Below are 15,934 nucleotides of genomic sequence, written 5' to 3' on the forward strand. Positions count from 1 at the left end.
ACATTTGCTTAGATTTGAGTCTTAGGAGTGATACAGACGAGCAACGTCAGGATAATATATGGTGCCCGTCCTTCTTATCTTCTAATGGTCCTCTTACGGTTGGGGACTCTGTGATGAAGAATAACATAACCGCTACTGTGGTAGCTAGGAATCTTCTCACTCCAAAGGATAACAGAATCCTTTCAAAACGATCTGATGAGTTGGCCGTTCAAGACTCATTGGCTCTCAGTGTTCAATGTGCGGGCTCTGTATCCAATATAGGCCAACGCCTGCTTGCTCGAACTCGCCAAGTTGAATCATTGATGGCTGAGGTGGCAAGTCTTAAACAAGAGATTAGAGGGCTTAAGCACGAGAATAGAGTGTTACATGTGCTTGCAAATAATTACTCGACGAGTATGAAAAGAAAGCTCGACCAGCTACTGGAATCCGAAAGTCGGACTCAAAGTGACAATCAGAGGTTCGATGCTTTATTCCAAAGGCATCTATTGCCTTCGTCATCTAGAGTTTTACCAAGTATTGAGACTCCAAATAATCAACCTTTGGTGCCTCCCCCTTCTGGGGTACTTCCGAGTACTGAGGTTTCACATGAGCAACCTTTGTGAAGGCTCCCTCATGTTTTCATGTGTATGTACATGTCTGTAATTTCTCGGAGATATCAATAAATAAGCTTTATTTCATTCAATGTATTGTGTCAAATACAATAAAGCATATACTGCATTAAGATGTGGTACTTCTTGACCAAATATCAATTCATCTTTTCCCTCACGAAGATAAATGATCATTCTTAGTGTCGACATTATTTGAGTATTTAACTCATAATCTTCAATCCATATGATTCTTTAATATCATAAACATCATGGATAAGATTCGTGTTAGTAGATTGTTCGATTTGCAGCTCGAGACAATATTTCTCTCAACACTTTATAATCTTTCTTGACTATTCAGGGGTCTCAATTTAATATCATCAACTCTTCAGGAGTTCTAATTTAATGTCATTGACTCTTGCAAGAGATTTTGGTATGTTGCAACAATATCATAATGATAGTACTCACTAAGGCAATTTATACCATCCATTGGTATTGAGTACATATTTTATGCTTTACCCTTTGGGGGCTTACTTCAAACAATTTGAATCCTTCAAGGATTTTCTACACTTCATGACACATTTTCCCTTGGAATTTATACAGAGCAATTTGCTCCCATGTATACTTGAGGGATTTACTTATGGAGATATAATGTGGGCAACTCACAACCCTTCATATATAATTCTCCACTCATATGAACTTGTTTACAAAAGTATAATTTCAGGTTTCAATACCTTGTGTCATATCATGTGAGTGTATTTCACTGTATTATAAATGCCCAATGTAACCTCCTTGGTTCAACATCTTTTGGCTATTTGTATTATATTCAAATATATAGGTCCATTTTTTCACATTCTTACAAAATTGTAATGGAATTGCCTTTTTCCATTTTTGGCCAATAATTTTGTTGACAAAAAAAAACGAGACTCAATATCAACACATCTCATTGATGAATTTAGTAGCTACTTATAAAAACCAAAATTATCATTGGTTATCATCAATCCGTGATCCCATATTCTCATGTGCATGCGCATGCATAAAAACTTTTCATTTCTTTTGGATATCAATTGCCTGTTCAAGGGCATTACACTATCTCTCCCAGGATAGTCATAATTTAAAGAATGCGGATCATAACCTCTTCTTGAGCGTTATAGAGCTTGGATTTTAATCTCCACTTCCAGGAGTTGAGTCATTTAGAACTTATACGTCAATCATGCTTCATGCATGAGACATCAATATTCCCATGTCCGCGGATTGTCTTTTTTGGGACGTGTATCCATGCGGTGACTGTCATGCTTCTGGCATGCAATAGTTATGCTTCGGGAATGCAATAGTTCAGTAGTGCCATATTCTTCTTCTTTCAAATAACTAAACCTTTTGAGTCTAAAAGTCTGCCACGCTTCAGGCATGCAACAGATAAATCATTTACTATCTCATTATTTTGTCCAATAGGGACATCAATTCTTGTAGGCACATTTGTAGCAAGTATATATGATTTCATCACTTTCGTTGCATCATTCAATTATTCTTATTTCATTTTCTCATTGTTTGCTTCGTGAATCAAAATAAGACAAATTCTCTTCATTCTTCTGGAACGGTATTTTCATATTATTCTTCTGGAATGATATTTTCTCATCGTTCTTCTGGAATGATGTTATTTTCTCCCCCTAATGGTTGAAAAATTGTCTTATCAAAATGATAGTCTGCTAACCACGCGGTAAACATATCCCCAGTCAAGGATTCCAAATATTGAATGATAGATGGTGTTCAACATCAATGCCTAATCCGCGATGATGCCTCATTTCAGTACGTTGTGGCAGTCTTACAGGCACATAGACAACCCAACCAAAAACTCGTAAAAGTATAATGCTTGGCTGGTTCCCAAACACGAGTTGTACTGAGAAGTATTGATGGTTGGTAACATGTCTCAACCGAATTAATAATGCATCATGTAAAGTTTACATGTCCCCATGTAGAAAACTGGCAATTTCGTTTTCATGAGTAGAGCGTTGGTAATCAATTTCACCCACTTAATAAATGCTTCTGCTAAACCATTTTGAGTATGGATATGAGGAACTTCTGGTCCTTATTTAATAGTCTGTGAACTGAGACTCTTATGTCCTTTATTACAATTAAGTTGAGGCACTGTGGCACTTCAAACTTACGATACTCATCAAGGAATTTCATGTCCTGATCTTCAAGATCAAGGGACTTCATGCCTGATCCTTTTGCATGATGGAACTTCAGGTCCAATCATTTTTATATGATGAGGATCAAGAAACTGCAAGTTCTGATCTGATCAAGGAACTTCAGGTCCTATATATACTCATTGTAACAAAAAATAAGTACAATAAATAAATTAAAGCAATAGGCGGTAATTCCAGCCATAATGAATAAATTGCATTTAAGTAAATAAAGCTTGTGACAAGGGCTTTAATTCAGCACCATCAAAACTTAAAGCAATAAGTGGTAAAACCGTCCATGGTAAATAAATTGCTTTAAAGTAAATAAAGCTTGTGACAAGGGCTTTAATTCAGCACCATTCACATAAATATCAAAGCTTTAAAGCAAAGGATATTAATTCTACCCACTGTAAATAAATTGCTTTAAATAAATAGAACTTGTGACATGGGCTTTAAACCAACACCATACATATAAATATGCCAAAACAGAAAATGCAATGATTAAGTCCTCATCTTTTGCTTTTTCATTTTCTTGGTCCGCCATTTCTTTTATTTCATCCCTTTTATTTTTATTATTATTTCACAGTTCGAAGTCATTTTAGTTATCCAATGTCTGTGTGTAAGCGCATTGCTATATCTAGCCAAAAGATTAACAGCGAAAGAGATGTTAAGTCTAGTGCATTGAGCCAAGTACGATAAACACCAATTCCACTTAGGTATGGAACTTCAGGCTCCAAAATCTCTTCCTCATCCTTATTGGGATGGAAATGATCTCGTATAGCATCTAAAGTCTAAATGACCTTATGAGTACTCAAAGGCTTCGTTTTATCCTCATTAAAAAGTCGCAATACCTTTTAGTTGTAGTTCAATTGATGTATTAGGATTTCTTCTGAACAATGCTCGATCTCCAGGATGAGACAATATCGAGTTTTCCCAAGATCCTTCATCTCAAATTTCGATTTCAAGTGTGTTTGTACCATATTTAGGGCCTCCGTATTTAGACCTCGTATAAATACTCGGGGACTCAAATGTAATTATGTAATAAATGAAAGGGAAAATATGTAATAACTGAGGAGCCCTTATTCTATAAAAGGACTCATCACTCTCCTCATGAGGGGAGGTGAAGGTTTAGGCCATGGGAAGAGAGAAAACATCTTAGAGAGGGCAAACACAAAAAATAGGCTAGAGAGCACACTGCCTCTAGCCTTCTTGTATATTCACCATTTAGAGTGAAATAATATCAACATCAGTGTGGACGTAGCCCAAACATTAGAGTGAACCACAATACATCTTTGTGTTCTTGGGTGTTTGCATGATTCACGGTCGGATTTACATTGTTCCAAGACCTTCCGGTTTTGTGCATCAACATTTAGCGTGTCTGTGGGAAACGATACGAAAAGTTGTCTAGGTTCTCTTTCATTTTTCACCTCCACCGTGAAATCTGCAAAATCACAAAAACCCAAGAAACCTCCCCCGACTCTCTCTCTCTCTCTTTCTTTCTTTCTTTCTCTCTCTAAAAATATTTCAGAAGCATGCACTGAATCTCCATCGCCATGGTTAGATCTGCCACTACATATTCGCTGTTCTTCATAAATCGAGCTCAGTCGTGCAAGTCAGATGCGAAACCTCCTGATCTTGGTGCCAACACACTCACAGAAGCCTCGAGATCGAAGACGATGGTGGTTAGGCATGAAAGAAGACGGCTGGTTAGAGTGATGAGTCACTTAAACCTCGCAGCCATGGCGTCCCGACCAGGAGACGAAAAAAGCCCAATTTGTCGAAAAATATTGAACCGGTGAGCGACCCATCAGCTACCGCCAGTGACGACGTATCAAAAACCGATGCGGCTCTCTCCGGTCGAAAGTCTCGTGCACGCCAGCTCCAAGCGGACGAGAGGGACCCGTCGCTTGATATGGGACCTAACGGCCATCCTCTGTTCACTTCCACTTCAACACTCTCTCTGCTTCCACAGCTCTCCATCCATATCTGATCCCAACAACCAGGGGATCTATGAAGAAGTTTAGAGAACATGGGTCGCGTAGTTAGTAGAAGTGGGGGTCAGAGTTCTTTGAACTATCTTTTTGGGATTGGAAAGGTTCTGAAACCAGCTACCAACAACTACATTCGTGCAGATAGCCAGAACGTCAGAAACTTTATTACGGATAGACCCTTGACCAAGGTCCATGCTGACTCGGTGGTGGAGAACTGGGTTCTCACCGGCGAGAGACCGCTCGGACTTGCTCACGGCGCTGACAATGAGGTTTACGTGGTTGAGGTAGAAAAGGGACCTGGTGGAGATCCCGTGGTCTGAGAGCAGAGCTGAGTACATCGTTGAGTCGACCAGCGTTTTCATTGACAAGGAAAAGGTTGCTGCCCATTTGAAGAACTGGTCAGAAACTCATCTCATGGGTGTGTTGATTTGCGAGAACAAAGAGGTTTCTTCAAGTGATCAGAAAGAATAATCAATGGCAGCACAAGCAGCAAGGTACCTAATCATGGTGGTTCACGGAACAGCAACTATGGGGCCCTAATGGAACACCGCACTCTCAGTCTCCGTCTCAACGCTTTAAGAGGTTCTCAGTATTAAAAAAATGAAAAGCATCAAAGTGTGCCAAAAAATGTCCACCAACAATGAAACTTTCATCATGAAAAGGCTCTTCTGAAAAAACCACGGAACAGAACAAAGGGGCAGTTGTCAGGTACTTGATTGGAAAAGCTTCAAAGGGACCACTTGAGCCTGCACAATAAGAGGTGTCGACATCAAGTCTGGTTGGAGCTGGCAAATGACCCATAACTTGACGCTTTACAGTGCACCGCTACATTACACTTTACAATAATCATAAATAAAGCATGCTAAAAAAAAAAAAAAAAGCATGCCAAAAAAAAAAGGGGGCAAAATGTCGGCAAGCCCAAAATAGTGGGCTGGAATGTTATGTCCCTATGGCTTCAAACTCCAACCTCCATCCCTCCACTTAAGGTTCACCCTCTATTATAACCAACCAGGTGATCAAAAGTACGTCCAATACTCCAAAATAATTCGGCAGCCTGCCGCTATTATCACCAACTAGGTGATCAAAAGTACATCCAGTAATCCAAAATTATTCAGCAGCCTGCCGCTATTATCACCAACTAGGTGATCAAAAGTACGTCTAGTGCTCTAAAATTATTCAGCAACCTGCCGTTATTATCACCAACCAAGTGATCAAAAGTACAACCCGTCCTCCAAAAAATCATACATGAGCATCACTCATGACAATCACCATCATACATGAGCATCACTCATGTCAACATCTATGAGCATCACTCATGTCAATCAACAAAAACAGTCATGAGCACACTAATGTCAATCAGCTTCGAAAGCTTCATTTACATAGCTCTAGCTTCGAAAGCTTCATTTATAGAGCTCCAGCTTCGAAAGCATCATTTGCAGAGCTCCAGTTTCGAAAGCTTCATTTACAAGAGCTCCAGCTTTGAAATCTTCATTTGCAGAACTCTAGCTTCGAAAGCTTTATTTACAAAAGCTCCAACTTCAAAAGCTTTATTTACAAAGCTCCGACTTCAAAGCTTCATTTATAAAGCTCCAGCTTCGAAAGCTTTGTTTACAAAAGCTCCAACTTCAAAGCTTCACTTTTAAAGCCTTACCTATAAAACTTCACTTTCAAAGCTTCAGTGCATGGTATACAAAGACCGCTTCCGAACAACCGCCACTTCAGCCCATACATGGATTGAATTTGAAGTCTTCAACCAACAGACTCTATTGACTGAAGACTTGGGGGACTATGTACCATATATTGGGCTTCCGCAATTGAGCCTCATGAAAAATACTTGGGGGACTTAGCCCATCATTTATGTACTGATGAGCGAACCCTTATTTTGTAAAAGGGACTCCCTCACTTTCATTAGATAGCACCCATTATTCATGTATTGAAGAGCGAACCCTTATTTTATAAAAATGACTCCCTCACATTCATTAGAGAGAGACTCTTAGCCCATCATTTATGTATTGAGGAGCGAACCGTTATTCTATAAAAGGAACTCCCTCACCTTCATTAAAGAGCATCGTCGCCAGCTGAGCAACCGCCTTGCCGCGAGCATCACTCCTAACCCATCACTTATGTATTGAGGAGCATGCCCTTATTCTATAAAAGGGACTCCCTCACCTTCATTAGAGAGAGACTCTCAGCCCATCACTTATGTATTGAGGAACGAACCCTTATTCTATAAAATGGACTCCCTCACCTCCATTAGAGAGCATCGCCGCTAGCTGAGCAACCGCCTCACCGCGAGCATCACTCCTAACCCATCACTTATGTATTGAGGAGCGAGCCCTTATTCTATAAACCATCATTAGAGAGCATTGCCGCCTGCTGAGCAACTGCCTCACCGCGAGCATCAACTCTAGCCCATCATTTATGTGTTGATGAGCGAGCCCTTATTCTATAAAAGGGACTCCCTCACCTTCAACGCCACAAGCCAAGCCAACCAAGGTAACATAAGCCACAAGCCGAGCAGCCTCGCAACATGTGCTACCTCTAGTTGAGCATCATTTCACATTGAGCACCGCCTCATATCGAGTATCAGTTCTAGACAACATCTAGTTACTTCGGCCCACACATGGATTGAATTTCAAGTCTCCAACCAAAAGACTCTCTTAACTGAAGACTTGGGGGACTACTATTTGTACCATATTCAGGGTCTCCATATTTAGACCTCGTATAAATACTCGGGGGACTCAAATGTAATTATGTAATAAATGAAGGGGCAAATACGTAATAAGTGAGGAGCCCTTATTCTATAAAATGACTCATCACTCTCCTCATGAGGGGAGGTGAAGGTTTAGGCCATGGGAAGAGAGAAAACATCTCAAAGAAGGCAAACACAAAAAATAGGCTAGAGAGCACACTGCCTTTAGCCTTCTTGTATATTCACCATTCAGAGTGAAACAATATCAACATCAGTGTGGACGTAGCCCAAACATTAGGGGTGAACCACGATACATCTTTGTGTTCTTGGGTGTTTGCATGATTCACGGTCGGATTTACGTTGTTTCAAGACCTTCCGGTTTTGTGCATCAACAAAGTGAACAACAATTTCCTCAAGTTCTGCGGGAGTTCCAATGAGGTTCATGTCGTCGACATAAACTGCAACGATCGTAAATCCCAAATGTGACTTCTTTATCAACACGCATGTACATAGTTCATTGTTCACATAACCCTAACTTGTCAAATATTCACTCAGACGGTTATACCACATCCGCCCAGATTGTTTCAATCCGTAAAGTGATCTCCTCAATCTAATAGAAAGAGTGTTCCATGGTTTAGAATGATTTAAACTAGTCAATGGAAGTCCTTCTAGAACTATCATGTAGATTTCTATATCTAGATCCTCATAGAAATACACAATTACCACATCTATAAGCTGCATATTCAGTTTTTTGGAAACTACCAAACTAATAAGGTAGTTGAACGTTATAATGTCCATTACAGGGGAATACGTCTCCTCGTAATCAATCTCAGGCATTGAGAGAAGCCTTACACTAGGAGGCGTGCTTTGTATCGCACTGTTTCATTCTTCTCATTACGTTTCCTCATGAAAACCCACATGTAGCCCACAAGCTTTACATGTGGTGGAGCATGAGCTACAAGCTCAAACACCTTACATTTCACAAGCAAATCGAGTTCGACCTGGATTGCTTGTTTCCAGTTTGACCAATCCGTTTTACATCTGCATTTATCAACGAAATGTGGTTTAATATCATTGTTAAGCATGATGTCAATAGCTACTGTGTATGTAAATGCATCGTCGACAATCATCTCATTTTGATTCCAAGCCTCATCCAATACTGCGTAGTGGACCAAAATCTCATGATTCTAGGGAGGTTTGATTGTCTCATCTAAGACATCACCGTAATCTAGAATAACTTCATGTGTTGGAGTAGATGAGTAAGCGATGGTCGGATTCAGACTAAGGTCACTAGTTTATGTTGTTTTCCTCTTTCGGGGTTGTGATTCTTTAAACCAAGAAATTGCCAAACTTCAAGGTAGGAACAGATGATTGGATAGCCGCCAATGTACCAAACCGCATGGAAGGTACAGCCGCCTCACCATCGGGGATGGTTCGGCCTTCCCAAGCAGTATTACGGCATACTCGAGGTACGTCCATCCTTGCAAGTGTGTTTGCAATGGGTATATGTGATCTCGTCACCTTTGCTAGATCAGTAAAAGCATATGCATGCTTTGAGCGATGCTCTGAAGATCTAGAATACGTCGCATTTCAGTTTCAGACTAGGCAGTGCGAGGATCTAAATGAGACATAGTAGGAGCATATGACCATAATTCACAACATTTTACAGGAACGTTAGCGTTCTTATCTCCCTCTAATAACGAGAAGACTATCTCATCAAAGTGGCATTCCGAAAAATGTAAGGTAAAGAGATCTCCTGTCAAGGGCTCTAAGTAGCAAATAATTGATGGTGAATCATAACCGACATAGATTCCCATTCTTCTATGATGACCCATTTTGGTACATAGTGGCAGCACTATTGGCACATAGACTGCGCACCCAAACACACGTACATGCGAGACGTCAACCTCGTATCCAGTAACCAACTGTAATGGTGAATGAGGTTGGGTAGTGGTGGGCCTCAGGTAGACCAACAAAGTTGCGTGCAATATTGCATATCCCCAGGCAGATACCGGCAGTTTGGTTCGCATAACCAAAGTCTGAGCTATCAATTGAAGGCGCTTTATGAAAGCTTCTTTCAAGCCATTTTGGGTGTGAATATGGGGTACAATATGTTCAACTTCAATCTCAACTGACATGCAATAGTCGTTAAAAGTCTATGACATAAACTTTTCAGCGTTATACAGTCGAATTGACTTGATCGGATAATTAGGGTGGTGAGCCCTAAGCTTAATAATTTGTGCTATAAGTTTTGCAAAAGCAGCGTTGCATGTAGACAATCAGTAGACATGTGACCAACGTGTTGATACATCAACCAACACCATAAAGTATCTAAATGGTTCGCATGTTGGTTAGATAGGTCCACAAATATCCCCTTAAATCCTCTGAAGAAACTTAAGAGGGTTGTGAATAATCTTTGTAATTGAGGGTTGAGTATTCAACTTCCTTAAAGAACAAGCTTTGCATGGCCGGAATCCAACATAGGGATGTAAATGATGTCATGTGATGATTTGAGGATACGATGCATCATGTCACGTTCGAGATGTCCAATACGATCATGTCAAAGAAACAAAGTGCTTTGGAACCCGGACTCAAGGTTGGCCACATGATGGGTCTCTATGCCACGAATGGTTGTGATGTACAACCCACTTGGGAGACGTTCTAGCTTCTCGTGAATACACTTCTGGCCATACTTATAAAAAGTGATACAAAGAAATTCAGAACCATTCTCTTCAATGGATTCAATATGATATTGATTGTCCCGAATGTCTCTAAAACTCATCAACGTTCTTTCGGAACGTGAAGAATAGATGGCCTCTTTAATGGTTAAGATAGTACCATTAGACAACATTATACGAGCCTTTCCGTATCCTTCAATCATGTTGGCTTGAGATGGTTGTTAAAGGTGCTTTCTTAGGTATGAAGTTAGTAAAATCTTGTCACCCACGCAATATGGTATGTGTAGTAGCACTATCAGCCAAACAACTAACCTCCCCACTAGTCATACCTAAAAAGAAATTAATTGAATTGGTCACATGCATAAATATAATTCCATTCATTCAATTAATCAATTTGAGAAATAATATCCATAATTCAAAACAAACCAGAACCGAACAAATTATTCCAAAGACTTAGAAAAATTGTCCAAAAATTAAACCATAAACCTAAAAAATAGGGGGGGTGGTTTGGCCACTCCTAGTGGCCAAACCCACTAGGGGTAAAAATACCCTAAAAACATGTCTAGAAGAATAAATCTTATTTGTCCATAGGAGCTAATGCCTCCTGAAAATATGATATCTCCATAGATGTAGTAGCATCTTCGGGATGTTCCACATTGGCAAAGTTAGACTCACGATGGGAATGATACTTGGCAATGGCCTCAGGGGTAGATCTGCATACGCGTGACCAATGATTCTTTGATCCACAATGATAGCACATATCCATTTCAGTGGAAGTCGATAGAACGTTAGCTTTTCCCTTGTTCTTGAAGTTTGGGGCCTTAAGTGCAAGGGGTCAAATTTCCTCCATTGGGTGGGTATTGGCTCTATTGACCTTGGGCTTGTGGGTGGGCTTACCGCCCATTACCATGACCACAACGATGTTTTCATCATTTGTGGTTGCTAGAATTAGTCGCATGCGTTTCAGAAGGAGCGTTCGAGCTAGTAGGTCGAGCTTGATGATTTCTCATCAAAAGCTAGTTCTGCTTTTTAGCGAGAAGTAAAACAGAGATCAAATCTAAAAATTTGGTGAACTTTTGTGCCCTATATTGTTGCTGCAAGACAATATTGATGGCATAGAAGGTTGAATAGGTTTTCTCCAGGAGATCTGCATCTATTAAGTCCATTTTACAGAACTTAAGTAGTGATCGGATTCTATAAACTTCACAATTGTATTCATTCACGGACTTAAAGTCTTGAAGTGTAGATGCTGCCAGTCATGTCTTGCTTCAAGCAAGTAAATGTCTTTTTGGTGATCGAAATGGTCGGCCAAAGCAAGCCAAATGGTGTGTGGGTCTTCCTCAATGAAGTCTACAGTACATTATGGATGTGTCTTTAAATGAAGATCATTGCAGTAGCTTTCTTAGCTTCATCGACCGGGGTGGCGTTGGCAGGTGCCTCGATTGTGGCTCTAATACCTTTTGCAATAAGATGGAGCTTCACGTCTTAAACCCACTCTAGGTAGTTTCTTCCAAAGACTTCCAGAGCAGTGAATCAAGCTTGTTCAAGTTTGACATGTCCTTAAAATGGAGGGTACAATAAAACGTGGTTAGTCATATGGTAATCCATACACATATATTGTATAACATTCGGGTTCTATAGACATGTATTAGTTTAATTTAAACATGAAAGCTACAGGTTTCATGTGGTAAGTTTTGAATGAAAACTTCAGGTTTCAAAGGCACTAAATATGAAATTGCAAGTTCAATTTAGTTTTATGAACGATTAGTTCATAAAGGAGAGGTTCCTGCAAGAACACAGAAAGCAATATGCTGATTTAAGTGTAGTAGATTTGAGTTGCTTCGAGAACTCAAGTGTGAGAGCTTTGGGACTACGAAAGGATGTCAACGGTTCAAAGTAGAGAAATAAATTATTGAATCGTTAATGTCCAAAAGTGATATTCAGGTTAATAATTTTGGATTAATTATTAAATTAATGGATTCCAGGTCACTTTTAATTAATTCAATAAATCAGGACCAAACGGGGTTGATAATGGAAGCAAAATAATGACAGACGGGTCATATTAGCTTCAGTTGGTGATAAACCAAGTGATAATTAAATTAGAATTAATTGGCGTAAATCAAAGTACCCAAAAAAAAAATTGGGCATGATTTATAGCGTGGGGATGCCATAAATTGGCATTGGGTCGAAAAATAACGCGGCCCAGCCAAAAGTGGGCTGGCTGTTATGTGGGGATGGGCCCCACAACACAGTTGTGGGCCATTGGGCCGTGTGATCTGGGTAAGCCCAGCAGTAGGTACTACTGGTGTAGGCCTAAAACCGAGCATGAGGAGCAAGCCCAGCCCAAGGCTGGCTTGCGGTTTGGTGCGGGAAAGCCCAACCAAGGCTGGGTTTCGGGTTTTTGGGTCAGGGCAGGTCAAGCCTAGCATTAGAAACGACTTACAAGTTGGGCCGAAGGTTGGCAAATCCCAACAAGCAACACAGGCTTGTTGGCCAATGGCGTATGACTAGGTTCAGCAACACATGGGTTACTTGTGATGGGCCATAGGTGCGAGGGAAAAGCCCAGCAAACGACTATAGGTCGTGCTGTTAGGTAGGCTAGGGCTGCAGGCCTAATCCAAACCAATCCCAAGCCAAGAAGGTCGGGTAGTGCTTGCTCGCAGCAAGCCCAAAAGGCTGCAACCATGAGTCAAACGTCAAAACGACGTCGTCTTGAGACGTGCTTGACGCAGCTAGGCTACAGCGACGAGCCACGGCCATGCCGCATTAAATTCCCTTACTTTAAGAACCCTAAATTGCTTCTAATTTATTTATATGCTTCGACTTACAAATTCCACATAGCAAAATAATTGCGTAATGCATGAACGTGTGTGTGTGTGTATTGGCAAATATATGAATCATATACAATATATATCAGAAGGAAAATATAAATATAGGGGATTCATGCATCACGGGGAATGTTTTCATGGTTCGTGGACGTTTCAAATATCTTACTTTATTTTAAGTGTACATGATTGGTAGAAAAAAAAAAAAAGCCTTTGAATTTTGTAGAAGAAAACCTCCTCCTACGATCCTTCAATTCCTTAGCTTCTGGCAAGAGTATGCTGATAATGTGTTGTAGGCCTATTTGACTGAACTGTATTTAGGACTAGAGAGGGAGAGAGGACAGTGGCAAGAGAGAGAAGAGAGAGATTTAATTGTGAGGTGTGTGTTGTATCACCACATTGAACCTTTATTTATAGCAGTAGGATAAGTTAAATCTTTACCCTAATAGAATTACAACTCTAATAGGATAATAATTACTAAATGGAATATTCAAAGATATCTCTAGATACACTAATATTTACACAATCACATTCCTATTCTAAATATAACTGCAACAAATCCTTTAATTTTTATATAAGGAATTAGTAATTTAATTTATTCTACTTTCATTTTATATAAATCTCGTTATCTTTACGAATCCAATCCTGATCGAAAATTATCCAGTAACGGCTCAGTCTTGTTTAGCATCCCAATTAATTTTCACTAACCCTGCATTAATCAGCATTAACCATCCCACCTACTCATTCATTCACTTTAATTAATCCCATCATATCTCTGTCACACCTCCTATATATACCCCCACGCCTCCTAAACCCTTTTCTTTTCATTCCTTTGCTTTTTAGTTTGTTTCAACTTTCAAGTGCGCTTCTGCAGCAGAGAATAGCTTCTGGTAGTTTTAAGGTACCTATCTTTCTCTTTCTTCTCACTTTTCTTTATTTTTATTAACATTCCAGAGAAATTTATCGCTTTAAACGTTATCCTTACTAGTAATATTATCATGGTAATTTAGTTTCTTATTGAAAGATAGGGTTGCAGCTTTAATCTTTGACTTTTATTTTCTGGCTTTGTTCTAATTCGATCTTAGATTCAATAAATATTTATATGTTTACTGTATCAAAAAATCGAGCTTCTATATTAGAACTTCCATTGATTTTGAAGTTTTGAACACACATTTTGAGGCGTTTTTATGGTTTTTGTTCCTGGGCTAATATCTATTTATTCCTGGTAGATGCCGAGTGAAAACGAAGATCAGTCGGACAAAGAATCATTCATCGAAATTGACCCAACAGGGCGCTACGGTCGGTACAACGAGCTCCTAGGGTGCGGGGCTGTTAAAAAGGTGTACCGGGCTTTCGATCAAGAGGAGGGCATAGAGGTGGCATGGAACCAAGTGAAGCTACGTAACTTCACGAACGATCCTGCTATGATTGAAAGGCTCTACTCTGAGGTTCGGCTTCTCAGGTCGTTGATGAACAAGAACATCATCACTTTGTACAATGTGTGGCGGGACGCTGAGCATAACACGCTCAATTTCATGACTGAGGTTTGTACAAGTGGGAATTTGAGGGAGTACAGGAAGAAGCATAAGCATGTTTCGATGAAGGCCTTGAAGAAGTGGTCAAAACAGATCTTGGAAGGGCTGGAGTATTTGCATACTCACGAACCTTGTGTTATTCATAGAGATCTCAATTGCAGCAATGTATTTATCAATGGGAATGTTGGCCAGGTATTATTATTATTATTCCTTCTCTTTTATTAGTAGGGTTTTTTTTCATCTTTTTTATATTGGAGGTACGGATGTGAGCGCCATATATTGAACCAGACATTACTTGAATTATTAGGGTTTTGTAAAGAGAAATAGTTTTGGGGGGTTTTCCATCTTTTTCGTATGTTTTTTTCTCCTGCTATTTTATTTTTCGGATTTTTGTGAGTAAAAAATTGTTTCAATTTTTTTTTTTTTTTACAGATTTGTTTCTATGTATTTTCTAAAATTCTCTCTATGATTTCAATAGGTGAAGATTGGTGATTTGGGATTGGCTGCTATAGTGGGAAAGAACCATTCAGCACATTCGGTGTTAGGGACTCCAGAATTTATGGCGCCAGAGCTGTATGAAGAAGATTACACTGAGATGGTGGACATCTACTCATTTGGTATGTGTGTGCTTGAGATGGTAACCTTGGAAATACCCTATAGTGAATGTGACAATGTTGCAAAAATATACAAGAAGGTATCCTCAGGAGTAAGACCCCAGGCCTTGAACAAAATCAAAGACCCGGAGGTGAGGGTGTTTGTTGAGAAGTGCCTCGCCCAGCCTAGAGCGAGGCCTTCCGCTACTGAACTTCTCAAGGATCCCTTCTTTTATGAAGTTGACGGTGACGATAATGACGGAGACGTTTAACTATGAGCACTCTTAACTAATATTATATGTTGTTGGGGTGCGTTTAATTGACAGCTAATGTGGATTACTGCTTTGATTTTTATTTTTAGCTTTTGTTCAATTTGTACACCGATTTGTAGGGATATATGGGGAGCGACCAGAAGGTGGGGTTTTTACTTTGAATTTGTTCCTTGTTTTTAGTAGGGAACTAGATAAGGATTGAGTTTGGGGGAGCTTTTGATTGGAGATCATGGTGTTGATTTTGTATATAGGATTTTTACATTACAAATTCATTGTTGTGGACTCATAATGAATAGGTCTCTTCTTTTGTTGGTTGCTTGAACTATTCAAAATTGGAATAATGCTACACAACTACGGTGATTTCGGTTTTATAACTTCGCTACAATGCTTGTATGTATTTATTATTTGTGGAGGTCCTAATATTGTTTTTCAATATCTTTGTCCTTCACATAAGTTTATGTGCATATCATATACGATGATTTAATATTTATAACCAAAAATAGATTTTATAGATTTTTTTTTTGTGACAAACGATAAGCGAAGTCCTTTAATGTATGTATTTCTAAAAGATTTGAAAGACG

General features: G+C 39.5%; 1 protein-coding gene across 1 annotated transcript; it reads left to right on the forward strand.

Moving 5' to 3' along the window:
* Positions 1-13,764: 13,764 nt before the first annotated feature.
* Positions 13,765-15,727, forward strand: LOC126588421 (probable serine/threonine-protein kinase WNK11). Its single transcript, XM_050253505.1, has 3 exons — positions 13,765-13,854; positions 14,183-14,680; positions 14,967-15,727. The coding sequence occupies exons 2-3, from the start codon at positions 14,183-14,185 to the stop codon at positions 15,351-15,353; spliced, it is 885 nt and encodes a 294-aa protein (XP_050109462.1). The 5' UTR covers positions 13,765-13,854; the 3' UTR covers positions 15,354-15,727.
* Positions 15,728-15,934: the final 207 nt, after the last annotated feature.

The sequence above is a fragment of the Malus sylvestris genome, chromosome 11 (genome assembly GCF_916048215.2).
Source record: "Malus sylvestris chromosome 11, drMalSylv7.2, whole genome shotgun sequence".
Classification (NCBI taxonomy): Eukaryota; Viridiplantae; Streptophyta; class Magnoliopsida; order Rosales; family Rosaceae; genus Malus; species Malus sylvestris.